The sequence below is a fragment of the Polypterus senegalus genome, chromosome 8, assembly GCF_016835505.1.
Source record: "Polypterus senegalus isolate Bchr_013 chromosome 8, ASM1683550v1, whole genome shotgun sequence".
NCBI lineage: Eukaryota > Metazoa > Chordata > Cladistia > Polypteriformes > Polypteridae > Polypterus > Polypterus senegalus.
The window spans coordinates 118,190,048-118,210,419 of NC_053161.1; the positions used below are offsets into that span (position 1 = coordinate 118,190,048).

Genomic DNA, 20,372 nt, shown 5'->3' on the forward strand with positions numbered 1-20,372 from the left:
TTGCAATCCCAGTCTTAATTTCTGATCTGTCCTTTTTGTGAGTTTCTTCTTCTTTTTCATAATTTCTTAGACCTGTACCATCAGTCTTCTCAAGTTTCAATAATTATTCCAGCACACTGGACCACATTTTACAGAACTAGAGTAGGGTGGGATTGAGAGCACCACAGAGGTGTTTGACATATTATTTTCTACCCGTTTTAATTGTAATTCTAACATACTGTTTTTACTGCTCCTGTTCTTCTTTAACTTGAATAAAATATTATTTTTTACATTGAAATGTAATTGCAAATTATATAATCATGAAATTTATCTCAAGTACTTTTTATATTCCATTTCCATATAATATCTGTGTTTTTAAACATATTATGTAAATATGCCACATGTTCAATATGAACAATTTCCATTAATAGCTGCACAAGACTATGCATATTACTAACATTCCCTCAATATTGTAAATGTCCTTTTTCAGGAACCACAGGCTAGAAATAGAAAATGCAGGAGTCGATGATGAGGGTGACTATACTTTTGTTCCAGAAGGCTATACTGTAAGCCTGTGCAGTAAAATCCATGTTATCGGTAAGTCATAAAATAGTTATACTATACTATACTATACTAGGATTTACAGACAGTATGAAATAATAGAAAGAAAGCGAAGACAAATTGAATAGGTTTTTTAAGGATCTTTACAAAATATCGATCCACTCAGTTTTTTTAGTAATTCAGTTCAGGGCATTTAAAACATTTACATGAGATGTTGGTACAATAAACTGTAACTTAGGAAACAGAACATCTACTGATGCATATTGATGACGGGTGTCTTGGTTCAGAATTTAACACTAACATTCATACAAATCATGTACTCATTTTTTATTTTTTCTCTCTAAAAATAGGTGACTAGCATATGGACATTTTTTATTTGTGTAGTATAATGACTATAACTCAATGAGGATGCCACTAACATTTGGTATAAGTGACAGGGGCAGTATGCTTTCCATGGTGCTTGCAGGAATTTTCTGACTATTTTAAATATACATTTGTGTGGGAGGGATTTTCTGGTAGGATACATGCTCTTTTGAGTAATTAATGCATTTACATAATACAGTTTAATTTTTTAAACATTGCACTATGATGGTTAAATGCAAAATATAAATATTTCTGGACCATCTTGATCATTTATTTCATTAAATAAGTAAAATTGTATCATTACCGGTTCTTTTTAAATATTTTGAATATGAAACATTCTGCAAAGTAAAATCTCAAGACACCAAATCATTAGTAAAAGAAAGAATTATTATATTTTATTTCATGGAGTAAAATAAAGTAGACGTTCATGATTTTAATCTACTTTTTCCCACAGATCCCCCAAAAATTCATCTTGACAGTCTTAATTTCACTGACAATACAGTAACAGTGGTAGCAGGAAACAAGCTGCGCCTGGAGATACCAATTTCTGGAGAGCCTGCTCCTAAGGTTTTGTGGAAGAAAGGAGATAGGGTATGACAGTCAAATGTTTATAATGTACCGTATGATGTAATTTTTACCATTTGTAAAGATTAAGAAGGCTCTTGTGTTATTGAAGCATCTTAATTTATACTGTATTTCATAATGTATTTCAATGATTTATACAACTGGCTCGTTAGCTGCCACTTCATTACAGTTAGCAGATATGTTGTAAATATTTTTTTAAATCACAATTAGTAAAAGTACCTAAAATATTTTTGTTTTAAGTTTTATTAAGTTGATAAATGACATTAAACAAAATAAATCAGTTAAGTATATAATACAATCAGCACAACCTTTCAATCATTGATGTTTATAATTAAGTTATATTTAGTCATGATCAACATTCAGTGCCATGCCACTATCTACTTTAGTTTGTTGCAGAATCATTGTCTTAATATATGGTCTTTTCACATTCCATATGAATAAAATTATAACACCCATCCCCTATCCAGTTCAGAGAGCTACAGTATGTGAGCAAAGAGCCCATCATAGGGCAATTCTTAAAAAGTGCTGGATCATTCATCATAAGGATTTTTTTTTTCTGGTATAAGATCCGAAATTATTACTTTCCCATTGAGTTATACACAGTGGTTTAAGATTCTTCCAAATAATTAAAATAGACATTCAAGCAACATAATATTGGACATTACAATAGACTTTTCATTCCATAATCTAATCCCATGTAGTTACAATTTAAAATAATGTAGTGAAGTGTCTGGAAGTAAAGGCAATACACTCACACAGATGAGCAAATGTTTTTTCCCTAAAAAAGCAGTGTGTGGAGTGTTCCCTGATGAGATTTGCCGTTATGATCCTGTCCCTGATAAATGCTAGGTAATTGTGATGAAATACAATAGATTTGTGTATTGTGGAATTGTGAGTTGTATAATTCCATGCTTTTCACAGACTGAAGGAGAATGTGGGTTGTAAATGGCAATAGTAAATTAAATGGTGCCTTTTGTATTATTGCCTAAGATCATATAGGGGTTCACACTTTGAAATTAGTTAACAAAGTCTCTAAATACTAGCAATATCTTCATCATTATTAGTTTGTATAGACTTAAGCATACATATTAAGGCAAATAAGGGAAAGCTGGGCAAATTGTACACTGTATATAGAAAATTTATTTAGTAACTGGTAGGCTGTATCTGAAGCATAGTTGTTTAAGGTGTATGTGCACTTTTCAATATAGAAATCTGTAAAGATCTGAATACTTGATGACATACATAAATTAAACACTTTGTCTGTTAAAGATGGCTGAGATAATCTATTTGATTAATGAGTAGCCTTAAAGTATTTCTTACATTGGCTATATATTTTGAGAATTGATGCACCATTGTATTACTAGTAGATTGACGATACTTATTCATTTTTTAAAACATAAAAGGAAGTTTGAACAAGATTTCATTTCCAAGTCTAACCAAATACATGGAAGTTTGTTGTTTTCTGATTCCTTCCATTGTTTCAAATGCCATGCCTTGTCCTACCAATATGGCCACTTTAATTTCTAGCTGTTTCCAGAGAAGGACAGACATGAGTTCAACAGCAATTGCAGCCCCATCTGGTTCAATGTAAATTAACCAGAAATGTTTTATTTTATATGAACAGGCAATTCTGGGCCACAATATAGTAATCTGATCCATAAGCATATGATATGCTTAAACACAAATCTGAGTAGCCCAATAAAAAAAAATCCTATTTAACTGAACAACGCTTGTCAGATTTTGCTTGCAGGATCTTAACATTGTTATTCAGCAGTAAGATTGGTCTGTAGAACCCACAACTCTTTATCTTTTGAAAACATAGTAATAGATGCCTGACATAGTGAGTTTCATACAATATTATCTTATCTAGCATATTTAAACATACATAGGATTTAAGGATAGCTATTTGGACATGTAGATTCCCATTTTGGTTTGAATTCATTGAAACCCACGCAGGCACGGGGAGAACATGCAAACTCCACGCAGGGAGGACCCAGTAAGCGAACCCAGGTCTCCTTACTGCGAGGCAGCAGCGCTACCCACTGCACCACTCAGGCTATTTTTTATCAAGGAATTTGATGGTGCTCCAATGTTTGTGTAGAGATTAATTTAATATCTTATTTACTTCTTTTTGTTCTCAAACTTTACTTCCAGCTGCATTGTTTATCTACGCAATTGCATTCTTAAACTTCCTACTTGTTTATTTTTATATAGTTTTTTTAGTCTTTTTATCATACTTATAATAAGAGTGGTGTTATTTAAGCCAATATCAAATTAAAAAACTAGTCAGAGGGGATTCCAGAGTTGACAACTGCAGCTACTGACCTTGCTGCATGATTATGTCAATTTATATACCTAGAAATTGCTGATGCTTTCAAATTACATGAGTGCTTGATGATTTTCCAGCACACGTTTACATTGGCAAAGTATCACAATCTCACCCCTCTTTCTGACGACGAATAAGGTGCAGCTTGACAGATCCAAAGCCTATGCAAAGAGTTTAAAAGTGTTGCAAGTTCATCTGCAATCCCTGCCCTTTTGTTGCTTTCTGTCATGGCACATAAGACGTCAGACAGACAAGCCTCTGTTCTGTTTGCAAGATCCAAAACACCAGCATTCTTTATTCCTCGTTACTGCATTATGTACATTGTACTTCAGGGTGACCTCTCATTGTTTTTCATGTACACACAGCCTGCCCCAACGACTTAAGACCAAATCAAACCATGCATGACTAATTGTCACAGGAGCATACCATGGCTGCCCCGACACTCTAAAATTATGTAAATAAAGTCTATGTCTAAAAATTACTGGAAACGTCATGTATTGTAACATGACCTTAATAAATGAGTTGTTCTATTTATCTTGTGTCCAAAAGATTATATTCTGTTTCTAATAACAGCCATATTTTAGAAAACATATCATTGCATGATCTTGCATATTCTTGATCGGTCCTTGAAATATTACTATTAAGTTTTAAAACCCTTCTTTCTAGTTGGCAGTTTAGTTTTATGCAAAACATATACTACAAAATGCATTGTCCCCACATATATACAGTACATATACAAATGTGAATAACTGATGTACTGGTGAGAAAAAAGAAGAGTCCAGAAACCACCATGTTTCTGTGAAGTTTTGTACCTTGATAAAATAAAAAAAATATTAAAGGAGTTTTACATATTGTAGCTGTAGCTGTTGGTGGCCTGTCTAAATTGAGGTTTAATACACAATTTATATACCCTGTTATTATAAGCATACAAGAACACATATTGAAAACAAACTTTTAACCACAAATTCTTCATCAAAATTCAGTGCATATACTGTATATTAACCAGAATTAAATGAATTTCATATACTTTCCCCACCACCATTAATAAAATATAACCAATCCCCAGCAATCTAAGATATAGGAGCACTTTTTTTTAGTCTTAAAAGGATAATCCAACCATTTAATTTTTATCTGTTACTTACCCACAGCACCAAATAATACAAAAATAGAAATGGGTGAAAACTCCATTTACTCATGTCACATCATCCATATACTGTATCAGATATCCAGTCATATGTTCACAACTTCCCAAATGCATATATTGACTTTTATTTAACTTTTACTCCTCTCTCGGACTACACTTTTCAATGTTGACATGACACGAGCGCAAAGGTAGCCAATGAATGAGCTGTAACATAGCAGTGAATAACCATTGAATTCCATTGTATCAGGAAATTTATTTCTGTTCTCCATAAAAACAAGAGATTACATGTTTTTTCTTGGGCATTACTATAAACAATACAGGATTATGTAAGAAATGAAAATAATTTAATTTTTGGGGAGAATATTCCTGTAAATCCATGATTGAGACCGTGAACATTCCAGCTTACAAAATGAAATGAGTGATCAATATTACGCGGTTTTTATATTTTCATCTTTTGAGTTAGAAGAGGAAAAATAACATCTTTTTACATTTTTTTTACTTTCAGCCAAAATTCCACTATACCCACTACCTATCTATGACACCAGTCATACGACAAGCAAACCTTCAGAATGACAGCGTAAGCATAAAATAAGGAAAATATGACTCTATTTCTCTGTCTCTTTCTGTCTCTCACTCTTGCCCAAACCCTCCCCAATCCCATCTTACCTACCCAAACAAGGCTAAGATCAAACACTTTAAAGTCCCTGTCCTCTAACATGCCGCAAAGCATGGAACGTCCGAAACACATAGATTTTCTGTAACAACAGTGACTGTTATGTTGTTGAAATAACAATAAATACTAATTATCGCAGGTACTACTATTAGACAGTTAAAAGATAAAACAAAAATAATTTGAAGAAAAACTGAGCTAAATGATGGTCTATTACTTTTAATTTAAAAAGCACTTAAATCAAAATATTCAAATTCTATCTTCTTGCGTTTTTAAGTGATATAATTGAACACACATTGAAAAAAATTGAAGAAATTACATGAAATATTATTTATATTTGGCAAGGAGCAAAAAAATGAGTTTCGACTGAGCCATTAGCATAATAAAGAAAGGGCATGAATAGTGAGTAGTAAGTAGCCAAAAATGGATATAGTAATCACAGACAAGAGGATAATTAAATTAAATCAGAGATAGATGGATATTTTAAATATATTAAATTTGGGCACATATTGCCATATGCCGTGCATGTTAGGTATATTAATCATGACGGCGTATAAATTTTGTGAAATTTAAAAAAAGGTATTTCTTACACTTTTCTTATGATAGACCAGTGACCAATTCTTAACAGTATTTGTTTAATGTTTAATCATGTTCCCTTCACCAGATAATAATTCAGCCTTATTTAGGTTTTAAAAACTACTAGGAATAAATCTTTAAACTGTTTCTCCACCTCGGTTGACAAGTTGTATGTGTGGGTGTTACATTTCACCATGACCCCCAGCTTAGCTGAAAAGATATGGCAACACTGGAAGACTGCCGCATAGAGCCGCTACTAATAACATTATATACAGCCCTCATTTTAGCAGTTGCCACAGAAATGATTGTACAGGTTTAGAGTAAGTCTGAAAGTTTTCAAAAATAATCTTTTCCATGAAATAACTCAATTTCTTTTTCCTGAAACTTGTCAGATTTTATTTCAACCTTTATTACCTGCTAACCTAGTCTTTTGTATCTGTTTTTTTTTACTTTCTCTAAATTGTTTTAATTAAAAAAAATACTGTGAGTTTTCAAAGGAAACCCCCATTTTGGCATCCCTAAAACATGTTTTGAGCATTCCTGGAAATGTCCATGTTTGTATGTTTATGTGTCTGTAAGCTGATTAAGTTTTGGGTGAAATTCCAACTGTTCAGTGTCAAGTTTTTATTTTTAAAAATGATTAAAGCTAATATTAACAACAGCCAAACCACTACTGAATGTTTTGCAAAATGTGGCATATGCATTCAGATTCTTAAAAGAAAGACTTTTAAAATTCAGAATTTTCAACATAGTAGTCTGAGCATCTAAACTCTAATAATAAAGAAACACTGATTACATTGTATGCATTTATTAACTTACAACAATGTCATTAATGTTTAGAGCAAATAAATGTGTGTTTAATATTTTTAGTTACATAAACATTTAGGAATTACTTTTTTAATAGATTTGTTGTCCATGTGGATTAAAATGTGAAAAATAAACTTCAGTGGGATTGCATCCTGCATAAATTTATAGTGTATATAAAAAATACATTAAGCTAATTTCTTTCCTGTCTAAAACATATATGCTGTGCAGCCTCTATAACATGGTTAAAATATAAGTAATAAAAAAGGATTTACCTATTACAGATTATATCTTTCTTTCCTGTCATGAAAGAAGGAATGTCTTTTGATTGAACAACCCTCTAACATAAATTTCTCCTCAGTGAATTTATTTATTTTTTTGTTATTGTTTTTAACCAACATTATTCTTAGACGGATACTAGCTGAACTACCTGGCTAGTACCCATTTCCCGGGTATAGTTGTATATTTGGTTAAGGTAAGAAAGCAAATATTTGTAATTTATTTATTTACTTAAATGTTTGGCCCCATTGTAATTACTTACTGAAATGCCAATGTCCCATGTCATTTACACTACTGCTCTTATCAATTTGTCTGCTCTCATGAGTTGAGAACTTGTTCTGTTTGTGTATGGTTGGATTCCATAATTGTGGTCATTTCTTGTTCAATTGGAACAATGAATGCGATTTCTTTGTATTTCTTGATTTACTATGGCTTCACAGATGTATATTTTATCCCACATTAATAAATTGGATGACTTATTGAATAACTTAATCATTCATACAGCATGTAATCTGGGAAAAACTGTTCCTTTTTGTAATCCCCTATTCATGATGAAAATTATAAACTCCTTAAACTCAGCACGTTAAATTGGGTTACCTTTAATAAACATGAAAAATTTCATGAACATCAACACAGCTGTTTTGGAGTAATACTGTACATGTTTTTTGTGCTGTTGACCTTCCCGTTACAACTTCCCAATGAAATTCCAGAAACTCCATGGCACCTGTATTCTAAATTGCATGAACATTGCCATTTTTGAGTGATGTGTGATCACAACCCCCATAACCCCTTTGCAATCTCATTTTTAAATGGAACTTTTGAAAGGCCTTCAAGTCTAGATGTTAAGTTGTATCTCTGCATGCAAAATTTTGTGAACTTTTTGTGAACAATTTTTTTTTTCTGTCCCCTCCCCCATTACGGCCTCCAGTATCGATGCCAAATGAAAGTTTTTTTTTGTGTTTGGGACGTCCTGGGTAAAGTTTGTTTTCTGTCATTAGATTTTCAGAATAAATTTGATGCTATATCTTCCATCCATCCATCACGTTGAATTTAAGCAGGGAATTGTGGGCTGAGTGGAGTATTGTAGTTTTTATGTTTGTCTCTTAGTTACCCTATATTAATCCATTAGGAGAACTATTGGGGACATTTTTGTTCAAACTTTCAATCACAAGTAATAAGGAAGAAGCTAGAGAACAGACTTCAGTGCCAAAGGTCTGGTTCAACAGCATCAGTGAAGGACAGTGGAGTGCAGTTCACCACACTTACCTGTGCTTCGGAAACATGCATGGGATTTACTGGTAGGACTGTTGATTTTTTTTTTTGAGAAGCTGTTCTATCAAGGGATCACTGATCACCATTCATTCACAAGTTTTTTTCATTTACATCTGGACTATTTATTACTTCCTCTATAATGGACTTGGTTGGTACTCAGTAAATACAGTTTGATGTTCATGTTTTTCTGTTCCTTGTTCATTCAGGGAGTGTTGTAAATATTGTAAATATTTAGTTTTACCTGTGATAATATGGTTGATTTATTAGAACAGTTGGTTAATTGGAAAGAATTTTACAGTACTGGATCAATCACCTTGTCTTTTCCAGTTATGCAAATTTGTGGCAGCTTTAGAATTCTGAAGGTCCATGACATAACTTTCCTAATGAAATTTTTGAAACACCATGTAGCCTGGATTCAGCTTTATTATACATGCAAAATATCAAGGAGTTACTCAGCCATTTTGGAATAATGTTCGGTTGTTCCTGTGTGCAAAACTTTGTGAAAATTAGTTTAGCCGTTTTTGTGCAATTGACAAACAAACTACCAGACACAATATAATCTGTGGGATTAAATGAGGTCTTTAGTGTGCAAAATGAATGAATAACATCAAACAAAGCTAAAAAATGTAAACAATAGACAGAGAATATCACAGTTTTATTTACATAGATTATTCTTAAAAGTATTTTGTGCAATAGTATACAGTTGTAAGAAAAAGCAGGTGAGCCCTTTGGATTGTCTGGATTTCTGCATTGATTACTAAAAAAATGTGGCCTGATCTTCATCTTAATCACAGCTATAGTCAAATACAATCTGACTAAACTAATAATGCACAAACAGTTGTACTTTCCAAGTATTTATGGAGCACATTCAGTAATCATTCACAGTGCAGGCTGGAAAACGTAAGTAAACCTCTGTGTTAATGACGTCTCCAAAAGCTATTCAATTAAGGAGATGAGCTTGGAAATATTGGTAGCATAAATAAAGGCAGACAAAGCTTGGATACTGACTAATCTGTTCTCCTCGAGAGAGACTGGTTAGTGTGAACTACCCATCAATCCAAACAACTGTCACAGGACCTTTAGAAGATGCATAATGCTGGAAAAGGCTACAAAAGCATTGCTAAAGATCCAGGTGTTCATCAGTTCTAGACTGTAGCAATTCTCTCTATAAACTGGCACCTTGTAAAGATCACTCCAAGACCACAAGGGGCAATCCTGAAATAAGTGCAAAAGAACCCAAGTGTAACAACAAAAGACCTCCAGAAAGGTATACAAATTGTGAAAATCTTTGTGCATGTCTAATATCAGAAAAGCACTATAAAAAGTTGGTGTTCATGGAAGGACACTACGAAGGAAACCACTACTCTCAACAAAAAAAACAAACATTGCAGCATGTCTAAAGTATACCAAAGGCCACCTGGATGTTTCACAACGCTTCAAGGAAAATGTGTTTTGTGGACAGATGAGACAAAAGTTGAATGTTTTGGCACAAAAGCTGTTTTTGGAGGAAGTATGGAATAGCACATCAACACCATAACTTCAACACAACTATAAAATTTTTGAAAAGACCATCATAGTTTGGGCCTGATGTGCTACCTCAGGGCCTGGACGCCGTGCAATCATTGAGAGAAATATGAATTCAAATGTGTATCGAGACATTTTACAGGTGAATATAAGGGCAGCTGTCTATTACCTCAAGTTTAAGAAAGCTCGGGTGATTCAACAAGACAATGACACAAAGCAGACAAGTAAGTGAACTAAAGAATAGCTGAAAGGTAAAAGATTTGTGTTTTGGATTTGCAAAGTCAGAGTCTTTACCTTAACCCGATGAAGATATTGTGGTATGACCTGAAGAAGGCTGTGTAATCGAGACAACCCAGAAATAGTGATGACCTGAAACAGATTTGTCTAAAATTAATCCTCAATATTGTGCAAGTCTTAAAATTAGCTACAGTAAACATTTAGTAGAGGTTGTTGCTGCTAAAAGAGTTATTAAAGTCAAGTGTTCACTTAATTTTTCCAGGCTGCACTCTGAAGGATTACTCATTGTGTTCAATAAAATAATGAAAAGCATAACTGTTTTAGTTTTTAGTTTAGTCTGATTGTATGAATTACATGAAGAACTGACTGTGTTTGAATAGTAAACAATGCAGAGGTCAAGGCAATTCCAAAGGGTTCACATACTTTATCTTGCAATTATGTATATGTGTGTGGGTGTGTGTAGTAGGTTTACTTATAATTAGCCAAAAGGTGTCAAGGTAATTATGTAATTATTTAAAAGAGGATATCTGTTTATTACAATAAATTAATCAAACATTTTATGACATTACAGAGTCGGGTCTGGATATATGTGAAGTAAACGGTTTACTTAAAATGTAATACACATAGGATGAACTTGTTCTTGTGGTTTTATGTACTTTGTCCTGGTCAGCTCTCAGATATTTCTCAGTGGTGTTTCTTTGATTTCTAAACTTTTTAAATTGACTCCTAAAAGTTCATTAATGACCACTTTATTTTTCTAGATCTTGAATATTATTATTTAATTCCTGACTCAAACTGATTGCTAGGCTAAGCCTTTGCTAGTGGGTCAAGGTGACTTCTTAATTCCTGGCTGCTTTAAGCTTCTCATTTACCTTTTATCACAGTTCAATAAAATATAGTCACCTTGTGCTTCAGTTTATTGCAGAGCTGAAAATTTTATTTTTCTAGGTATTTCTCTAGCTACTCAGTTTAAATGCATGTGTGTCTACACATACAATTTTAGTACATGACATTTTACATATTTACTGATAAATTGTATACTGTATAAATGTTTGCATACAGGTCTGGACTGGATGGATGTATTGTACCACAAGACACTGTAGTCATTTATTACATGTAAAGAAATAGCAAGTGATTTGTGGAAAAGTTTGGAGTGGAATGTCCTATTTTAATAGCTGTTGCATGGCTAAAATGGAATGTCAAAGACATTATTTTAAGTTTAAACCACAAAGAATTATCTTTATCAAGTGCTGGTCACAAATTGACAACGACCATAAGGGGCAAAGTCAATATTATTCTGCTAGGTTACAGTCTTACTGTCTGAGGATAGAGGCACCCTCAACCTGATTTACACCATACATGTTTGCCATTTCCATGCAGGTATATGCTGTCTTTAATTTTATTGTGTTGCCCCACCTGTACTGTGCATGTGTAAACATTTTATGTATATGTGTTTTGATTTATTTTTATAATGAGAAGTTTATAACCAGTGTTAATGTAATTCTTTACATCTTCATCTAATTCATTAAGAATGACTTTGATTATAAAGATCCTGGACAGACACAGGCTTACTTCACTCCTTACTGGTTAAACTGGGTTTAAGTTTTCATTATTAAGTGTCTTGTTTCAAGACATGGTAACTTCTGTGTGGTACAAATTTGGTAGGAGGCATCAATCAGAAATCTGCAGAACAGCAGCACTTGGATTTTTATGCTAGAAGAGTGTTGTCCTTGGTATGCACATTTGAAACTTGTAACATAGACTGAAAAGAACCTGTAACAGCAGTACATATAATGTGACACATAATGGGTTTGTACACAGTAGCATTTTATTCACTTCTGATTTATATGATATTTAATTTTTTTTTTTATGTTCACCTGTAATATTGGGATTTACTTGTGTTCTTAACTAAACAACTTCGATATTATTGGCCAAACACCAACCTCTTTTTGCTACAATATTTCCTACATTGTAAACATTCCCTTAAAGTGTACGGCTTTGTCGATACAGTTTCATTTTTGTCTGACTGCTATGATTTTAATTTCACTTTAGGTAATTATGGATACAGGTGGCCGAGTTCGTGCTGAGAATTTCCCTGACCATAGCACCTTTACTATAGATGCAGCAGAAAGAGAGGATACTGGAACGTATACAATTTTACTGCAGAATGAAGCTGGTGAGGATTCTGCACAGATCAAAATAAAAGTAGTAGGTAAGTCAAACCCCCTCTCTCATTCTCTGTCTCTGTCTCTCTCTCTATAATGTATTTTTTTATTTTTCTCATTTCAGCATAGTACTATATAGTGTTACTTTTGCATTCTTTGACAATTACGTTTTGAAAAGAGATATGAAATGGGCAGGTGTCATGAGCTGGTAGTCTGCTGTTAAATATAGTTTAGATCTGAGGTCTGTTTCAGCTTTCCATTCTGTGTATTCTTTATTAGTTTCTGATGTACTAAACCTGCTACTTAACCTTTTCTGCACCAGCTATAGCTCATTCCTTCACATATCACATCACTATATCGCATAGTACACTGAAAATTACACATGATTAAATACATTCTTCAGATTTAATCTGGGAAATATAATCTGCTGAGTGAAAAAACAGTAGCTTGTTTGGAAATATTTTTGCTAATTATTGATGATCTAACATTGCCTTATATAATTTAGAGCTTTCAGCTTGGATGTTAATATAAAATTAAGAACCCTCTGCAGACTGCCTTTAGAGAAGTTTCAAACTTGCACTTAAATGTTTTTTTATTTAAAAATGTTCCACATACTATTTTGAAGTAAAAAGATATTTTGAAATTTTAATGTAAGTTTGCTATAGACTGAGATTGAGTCTAATATATGGAACTTTTTTCAGTGCCCTGTGCTTTTGTTTCCAGATGTTCCTGACCCTCCTCCTCCACCTACAGTAACTGAAGTTGGAGGTGACTGGTGTTCAATGATTTGGGAGCCACCAGTATATGATGGAGGCTCAGCAATTTCAGGTATGAAAAAACAACCTTCTTTAAATAAAGGACACATCACATTGTCAGCAGCAAACAAAGCCTACATAATTTACAACTTGAAAAGAAGCTAGATGAAGACAGACTTGTGAGCCTTACTATTTGCAAGGACTAATGAAATGCTTCCTTTATGCTGCATGGTAATCAGGCACTGACCATTGGTCATTAATGCAGAGAAGAGCATAACTATGGTAGCTTCTGTCCTGACATCTAAAATGTGTTGTTTTTACATTCTAGGCTACTTCATTGAAAGAAAGAAAAAGCAAAGTTCGAGGTGGATGAGACTGAATTTTGATCTTTGTAAAGAAATGGCCTTTGAACCTAAGAAAATGATTGAAGGTGTTCCCTATGAAGTTCGAGTATTTGCTGTGAATACAATAGGTACTTCCAGGGCCAGTGAACCTTCAAAAGCATTTATCCCTCTTGGTAAGAATTCTTTTATCATTGCTTAAGTATTCTAATATTGTTGTACCCAGTTTCCATATTACACAGTGACTATGTATGTGTATCTTAGTAGAAGAGGTTTATGACCTACATGGTTAAATAATAATCTTGACAATTTGCCTGAAAATAAAATATTCATTTTCTGTCCTGCCCAATAGAATTTCCCAGGCTTTAATTTAAGCCATCTGCATAATTTTATATTTATAAAAATAGTCAAACGTTCAGATTAAAAGTACATACCTACAGTATGTTCCACACGTGATTTGTTTTGGTAGTCACATTTGGTCAGCAATGCTCTGCTTGCTGTGTGACTAGCTTTGCGTGTTTATGTTTTGGGTACGTACAAGGTAGCAGTCTAGTCATGTGGTGCTAAACTTTTAGTTTAGTCCACAGTATACAACTGTGCATATATTTCTATGGCTTTTTTTTTCCTATATCAGGTAAAAAAGAGGCTAAAGAGCCCAGAATACCAAAAAATGCTTTAACAAATGCAGTGGAGCATATTGAAGGAGTCAATATTCTGTTCCCATCTTTCATTTATTCACTGGATAAGATGTAGAAATTAAGTAACACATGTTATAGTAAGGGGTGGCACAGTGTTTCAGCCCCAGAGTTCTGGGTTCAAATCTCACAAGCCAGAGTGCTATCTGTGTGGAGATTATATGTTATTCTAATGCATTTTTAGTTAATTGGTGGTGCTAAATTGACCCTCTTTGAGTGAGTATGGCTGTGTGTGAGTTTGCCCTATTATGGGCATTTTGTCTGGGGGTGAATCATTGGTTGAGCTCCATGCTGCCAAGATAGGTGGTCCCTCCTTGCAAATCTGACCTAAACATCTGCATTAGTAAATTGGTGTATGGATGGCTTGTGTACTAAGGCATGTGGAGTAGTTGCTTTTTAGATGAACATGTTGTGTAGCCAGAGAAAAAGAATCTCCTAGTTGCAGTTACTGTTATGTTATACAAAAGGTGTTGTCCCCTGGCCACATTTTTACCTTTTTATTTAGTTAGTTTTTGATGTATTTTGGTGTTGAATATGTTTTTGGTTTCTTTCCTGTATACATTATTTTGCTTCAATTAATATTATCTTGTTAATTTATGTTGATAATCTACTAAATAATAAAACACTAAGGTGTGTCCAGTCTCACTGAGAAATCTGAATGGTCAGTTGCCTTTGGTATGATTAGTCAGTTTGGCTTTGGTGACATCAAGAAAGAGTAAGTGTGTGTGAGATGAATGAGGAGGAGTAAAGGCATTTGAGGCATGCTGAGAGAGTTGCCTTCAAAGACAGCAACTAAAAAACTGGACAGGAGGTAAGAAAAGTGCCTTAAAAATAATCAAGTTGGAGAAGTTGGCTTTACGGGTACATGCTCGAGAGAGAGAGAGAGACAAATAAGAGATGTTCACACACTCAAATAAAGAGGACGGGCGCTGAAGGTACACATAGGGCAAGGGAGAGAAAATATGTTTTAATTATTCTGTTACCTGTGTTCAACAGGCACTTTACCTACTGTATTTATGTCTTCTTGTATGCTTCTTGTCTAACAGAGGTGCCTGATGCTGCAGCTCAGTCCTTTATAAGCCCAGTACTTTTCCTTTTACACTTTTGGCAGTTTGCAAAGCAAAGAAATGAAGTTGGTGCAGGATTATTAAGATCTGTGGGGGTCCCTCAGCTGCAGGAACTGTAGCTCTGCTCATTAGGGTCAACATATAACACACAAGGAGCTTACCAGAAACCAGTAATGCATACATAATTAATTATTCATTAATAAATACATACATGAAAAGATAAACATATTTAACAAAAAAACTACATTAACAGTTTATAAGACAATAAACAAAATAAATATAAAAATAAAGAGATTTGGGCCAAGTATGGAACACTAGCTACAACATAACAGTTAAAACAGCCACAACATATCAGTTAGAGCATGCACATATTTAAACTTCACAAAAATGTTATTGACAAATTATTATTTCTGAAATATTATCATAACATTTATTTAAGGAAAACCTGGATTCCATGAAGCACAAAGCATTTTTATGATTTATAAAAATATGGAGATCTTTTAGTTTAAACACAAACTAACAAATATATATAACACATTTAGTTTCAAGCACAATCACAAAATAAAACAGTACACAAAAGTGCTGTGCAAATTAACACAACACACCTAGGTAAATGGCAATTTTAAATAAAGAAATACTGAAGAACTGAGTAGAGCTTTACTTTAAATCAGAATGTAAAAATGTTGAACTGAATGTAAATGGAGGTGATTGATACCAAAATTTCTCAACAGTGTAATGTCATCAACAATATCATAAGTACAAAAAAGGTACGGTATTTACCAAAGAAATAACAGCTGCAGATTAATTGTGCAATTAAGAAATGGTTATTTCCTTATATGTGATTTAAATTTTTTTAGCTTTTTTTGTTTTTTGCAGTGATGCGGGCTCTGCATTGGTCTGTCGTGGTTAAAAAGGAGCTGGGCTGTAAGGCAAAGCTCTTAATTTACCAGTCGATCTATGTTCCTACCCTCACGTATGGTCATGAGCTATGGGTAGTGAACGAAAGAACAAGATTGCGAATACAAGCGGCTGAAATTAGTTTCCTCCGCAGGGTGTCTGGGCTTCCCCTTAAAGATAAGGTGAGAAGCTCAGTCATCAGGGAGGGGCTCATAGTAGAGCCGCTGCTCCTCCGCATCGAGAGGAGTCAGATGAGGTGGCTCAGGCATCTGATCAGAATGCCTCCTGGACGCCTCCCTGGTGAGGTGTTCTGGGGCACATCCAACCGGGAGGAGGCCCCGGGGAAGACCCAGGACACGCTGGAGGGACTATGTCTCCCAGCTGGCCTGGGAACGCCTCGGGATTCCCCCGGAAGAGCTAGAAGAAGTGGCCGGGGAGAGGGAAGTCTGGGTATCTCTGCTCAAGCTGCTGCCCCCGTGACCCGACCTCGGATAAGCGGAAGATGATAGATGGATGGATGGATAGCTTTACAGTCCGTCTAAGGAAAAAAAGTTTTATAAAGTAATAGCAACAAATGAGTACTGTATACAGTTGGAATTTGCGGCAGAACTTTACAATAGTGAGAAAGCCTCCATATATGACATTTCATGACTTTATATAGTGGAACCATTTTAATAGGTAATTTAGTCAAATTAGTTGAAGTGTGAATTCTGAAAAAAATACATTTGGAACATGTTATATTCCATTAATATTTCCTGTGGAGAGAAATTTTATAAAAAAGAAGTAACGGTTATCCAAATGTTTTTTGATAGGTAATGTCTCACAAACATCCAGGATTTTTATGAGGAAACAGCAAAACCATCTGCTTGCAGTCTAGCTAGATGTCCAAATAATTACTGATAAGATACCTTATGAAAAGTTCATTAATCATTTATGTTGCTATTCAAGGTTCATTGTGTAGATATTTCTACACCTGAACTAAGCACAGAAGTACAGTTGGTTATGGTGCAGAAATAGTATTCTACAAACGTCAGTTCTCGATATTCTGATATTTCTGGTTTATGCAAATGACAAAGTTGAACATGTAGCAAAATCAGCAATTTTGGAAATGTCTGCTATTGTATAATGAGAGCAACAACAAGCCATAGAATTAAAGAACGAGTTTAATTAATAACAAGACTCAGAGCCTAATGAAGCAACTGATTGGAGTGAAATTGGTTGGAGTTTGAGGCCCTGACTTAGTTGGTCTTCTGTTGGCTCACTCACTTCACATGTCATTTCTGTTTGGGTGCCATTTAAGGAAAGAAGTGAAGCAATTCAGAGGAACTATGAAGAAATTCAGGGGAACAATCTTTAAAAACAAGTCATTTAAAATAAATTCAAAAGAAGTTCATTAGCAGCAAAAAGAGGTCACTACTTAAGAAAAGGGTTAGAATGAAAACCTGTAGCCACTGCGGCCCTCCTGGACCCAAGTTGGGGACCCCTGCATTAGGGCTTCCAAACAGTAATAATGCAAACTTTTCCAACTTTTAGGAGTCACATTTATGACCATTTTTACAGTTACATGTCTCTCTAATAAAATTAATTATTCTTAAATTGTTTTTTTCAGCTGTAACCAGTGAACCCACAATGCTGGTAGTAGATGGAGTAACTGATACAACAGTTACAATGAAATGGAGACCACCAGACACAATAGGAGCTGCAGGACTTGATGGTTATGTAGTAGAGTACTGCTTTGAAGGAAGTAAGTCTAAAATTTACAAAGAAAGTATTTTTTCATGAAAGATGTGTTCTGTATTCCAAAAGAAATTTTACTTTAGACTGCACTTTTCCATTGTTACCACCATGAGCAATATTGAGCCCCAAACCACAGACATAGTAATTCCTGACACAATTTTAAGATAAAATAAAATATATTTATTTTCCCAAGACGTCTTTTAATTGTCATCTGTGTAAAGAACCATGAAAAAACAACAATACAAAAGAAATACTTCCTCCTTCTGTCCTTGAATGTTTCATTTTGCACTTTTAAAGTCAACCCCTAAATTGCTTCTGGCTTCCTGTCTCAGTCCTCTGGAGCGTTTCTGGGTTGTACACGAGCCAGGTCAGTCCTCCCCCTACTACAACCTCTGGAGGTTCCTAAAGACCCCAACAGGGCTACTTCTCTGGACTCCAGTTTCCATGTCACCCTGCAGGTGTCCTAAAGTGATCCAACCCTGAGGAACACTGCCACCTGTTGTACAGGGGAATGAGCTGCTCTAGGTGGTCTTCCAATATGGTCTTCGTCTTCTGGCTGGGTATTAATCCTCCTTTTATCCCAGCCAGGACCTACACCAGTTATCCTTGGATAAAAGCATAAAATAATTGTTGAAACTTAAACTAACCAGAATCGTTAGTAAGGGATTTCTTTGGCATGCCACCCCACCTATGACTGATCAAATTTAAACAGAATATGTTTTATTTATCCACATAGGTTTTAGAGAAGCCACTAATAGTTCCACAGACTCAAATGAATGATTCTGTCCTATATTGGATGAATGGAATGCTAGTTCATTGTATAATGCACATACTGTACACAGGGCCTATCTGTGTTTAACTGAGGTGACACAATGAACCTGGGCATTCTAAGTAATAGGTGTCCTTTTCTTCTTGATCATAGTGATAATAAAGTTATGTAATTCCAATATGTTAACTGTATACAATATTTCTCAAAGCTGAAGAATGGATAGTCGCCAATGAAGACCTGACAGAAAAGACAAGGTATACAATTACTGGCTTGCCCACAGGTGAAAAGATCTTTGTCAGGGTAAAAGCAATCAATGCAGCAGGTGCCAGTGAACCAAGAATGCACCCACATCCAATTCTTGTGAAAGAAGTCATTGGTAAGTTTCAGATATTTATTTTCTTGAACAAAAAAGCATTTGATGCTTTAAAAATATATCATCTTACAACAACAACAACAACATTTATTTATATAGCACATTTTCATACAAACAGTAGCTGAAAGTGCTTTACATAATAAAGAATAGAAAAATAAAAGACACAATAAGAAAACAAAATAAATCAACATTAATTAACATCGAATTAGAGTAAGGTCCAATGGCCAGGGGGGGCAGAAAAAACAAACAAAAAAAAAACTCCAGATGGCTGTAGAAAAAAATAAAATCTGTAGGGATTCCAGACCATGAGACCGCCCAGTCCCCTCTGGGCATTCTACCTAACATAAATGAAACAGTCCTCTTTGGATTTAGGGTTCTCAGGGAAGGGCTTGATGATGATGGTCATGTAGACTTCTGCCTTTTAATCCATCCATCATTGTTGGAGTATCATGAAGCTTTGAGTAGCTGGAGGTGGTGCAGGCCACCACCACAAAGACACCGGAAAAAGACACAGAAAAGAGAGTAGGGGTCAGTACGGATTTTAGAGCCACCATGAATAGTTATTATGAGGAAATTGAACATACAGAGTATCAGGATTAACTTATCTTAACTATCTTACGCGCCTTGTTCATGAAATATTTTGTTCCACCTTCAATGGTATTTTGACAGTTATTTAAAACACGTTTTCATTCATTCATTTTCATAACATACTTATTTAAAAGCAGATTTTCAAGGAGTGAGAAGCTGTAACATTTTTAACAAATGTATTTTTTAATCAGTGTTATATTTAATCTGTTTTGATTATATTGCCCTTTTAAAAAATTAGAAATCAAATAATCTAAAAAGAAGGATACACTGGATAGGTACCAATTAAATACTGTATACTGATTTTGTTCTTTAATTTTGTCCTTTTCCAGAAAAACCCAAGATTCGTCTTCCCAGGCATCTTAAGCAAACTTACATTCGAAGAGTTGGAGAAGTGGTAAACCTACTTATACCTTTTCAGGTACATTTTTGACATATCTTTGCTGCCATACTTGCGTGACTTATGAATTCTTTAAAGTGTAACACAGTGCAACAAAAAACATAGGTACAGAATATGCTTACACTTAGTCATTTCTTTCAACTAGCCAGTGGTGGGATTGAAACATATGACAGTATTTATTTCATAATTTTATTCACAGTTGATTTATTAACACTTTAAAACATTTGTTATAAATACAGTACTGCTACAGCAAATAAAACATGATTGA

The 20,372-nt window shown here is 34.4% G+C and overlaps 1 protein-coding gene across 12 annotated transcripts in view; it reads left to right on the forward strand.

Annotated features, from left to right (window-relative positions):
- Positions 1-20,372, forward strand: part of mybpc1 (myosin binding protein C1) — a 137,208-nt gene that overhangs the window by 96,003 nt on the left and 20,833 nt on the right. For 9 of the 12 annotated variants that reach the window (XM_039761691.1, XM_039761693.1, XM_039761692.1 and 6 more), the window contains 9 exons: positions 470-576; positions 1,358-1,494; positions 5,464-5,535; positions 12,373-12,532; positions 13,209-13,313; positions 13,569-13,757; positions 17,850-17,984; positions 18,955-19,122; positions 20,037-20,125. In XM_039761691.1, coding sequence (XP_039617625.1) covers positions 470-576; positions 1,358-1,494; positions 5,464-5,535; positions 12,373-12,532; positions 13,209-13,313; positions 13,569-13,757; positions 17,850-17,984; positions 18,955-19,122; positions 20,037-20,125 — 1,162 coding nt within the window. The remainder of the gene's footprint in view (positions 1-469; positions 577-1,357; positions 1,495-5,463; positions 5,536-12,372; positions 12,533-13,208; positions 13,314-13,568; positions 13,758-17,849; positions 17,985-18,954; positions 19,123-20,036; positions 20,126-20,372) is intronic. The other 3 variants (XM_039761698.1, XM_039761699.1, XM_039761701.1) reach the window with 1 other exon arrangement.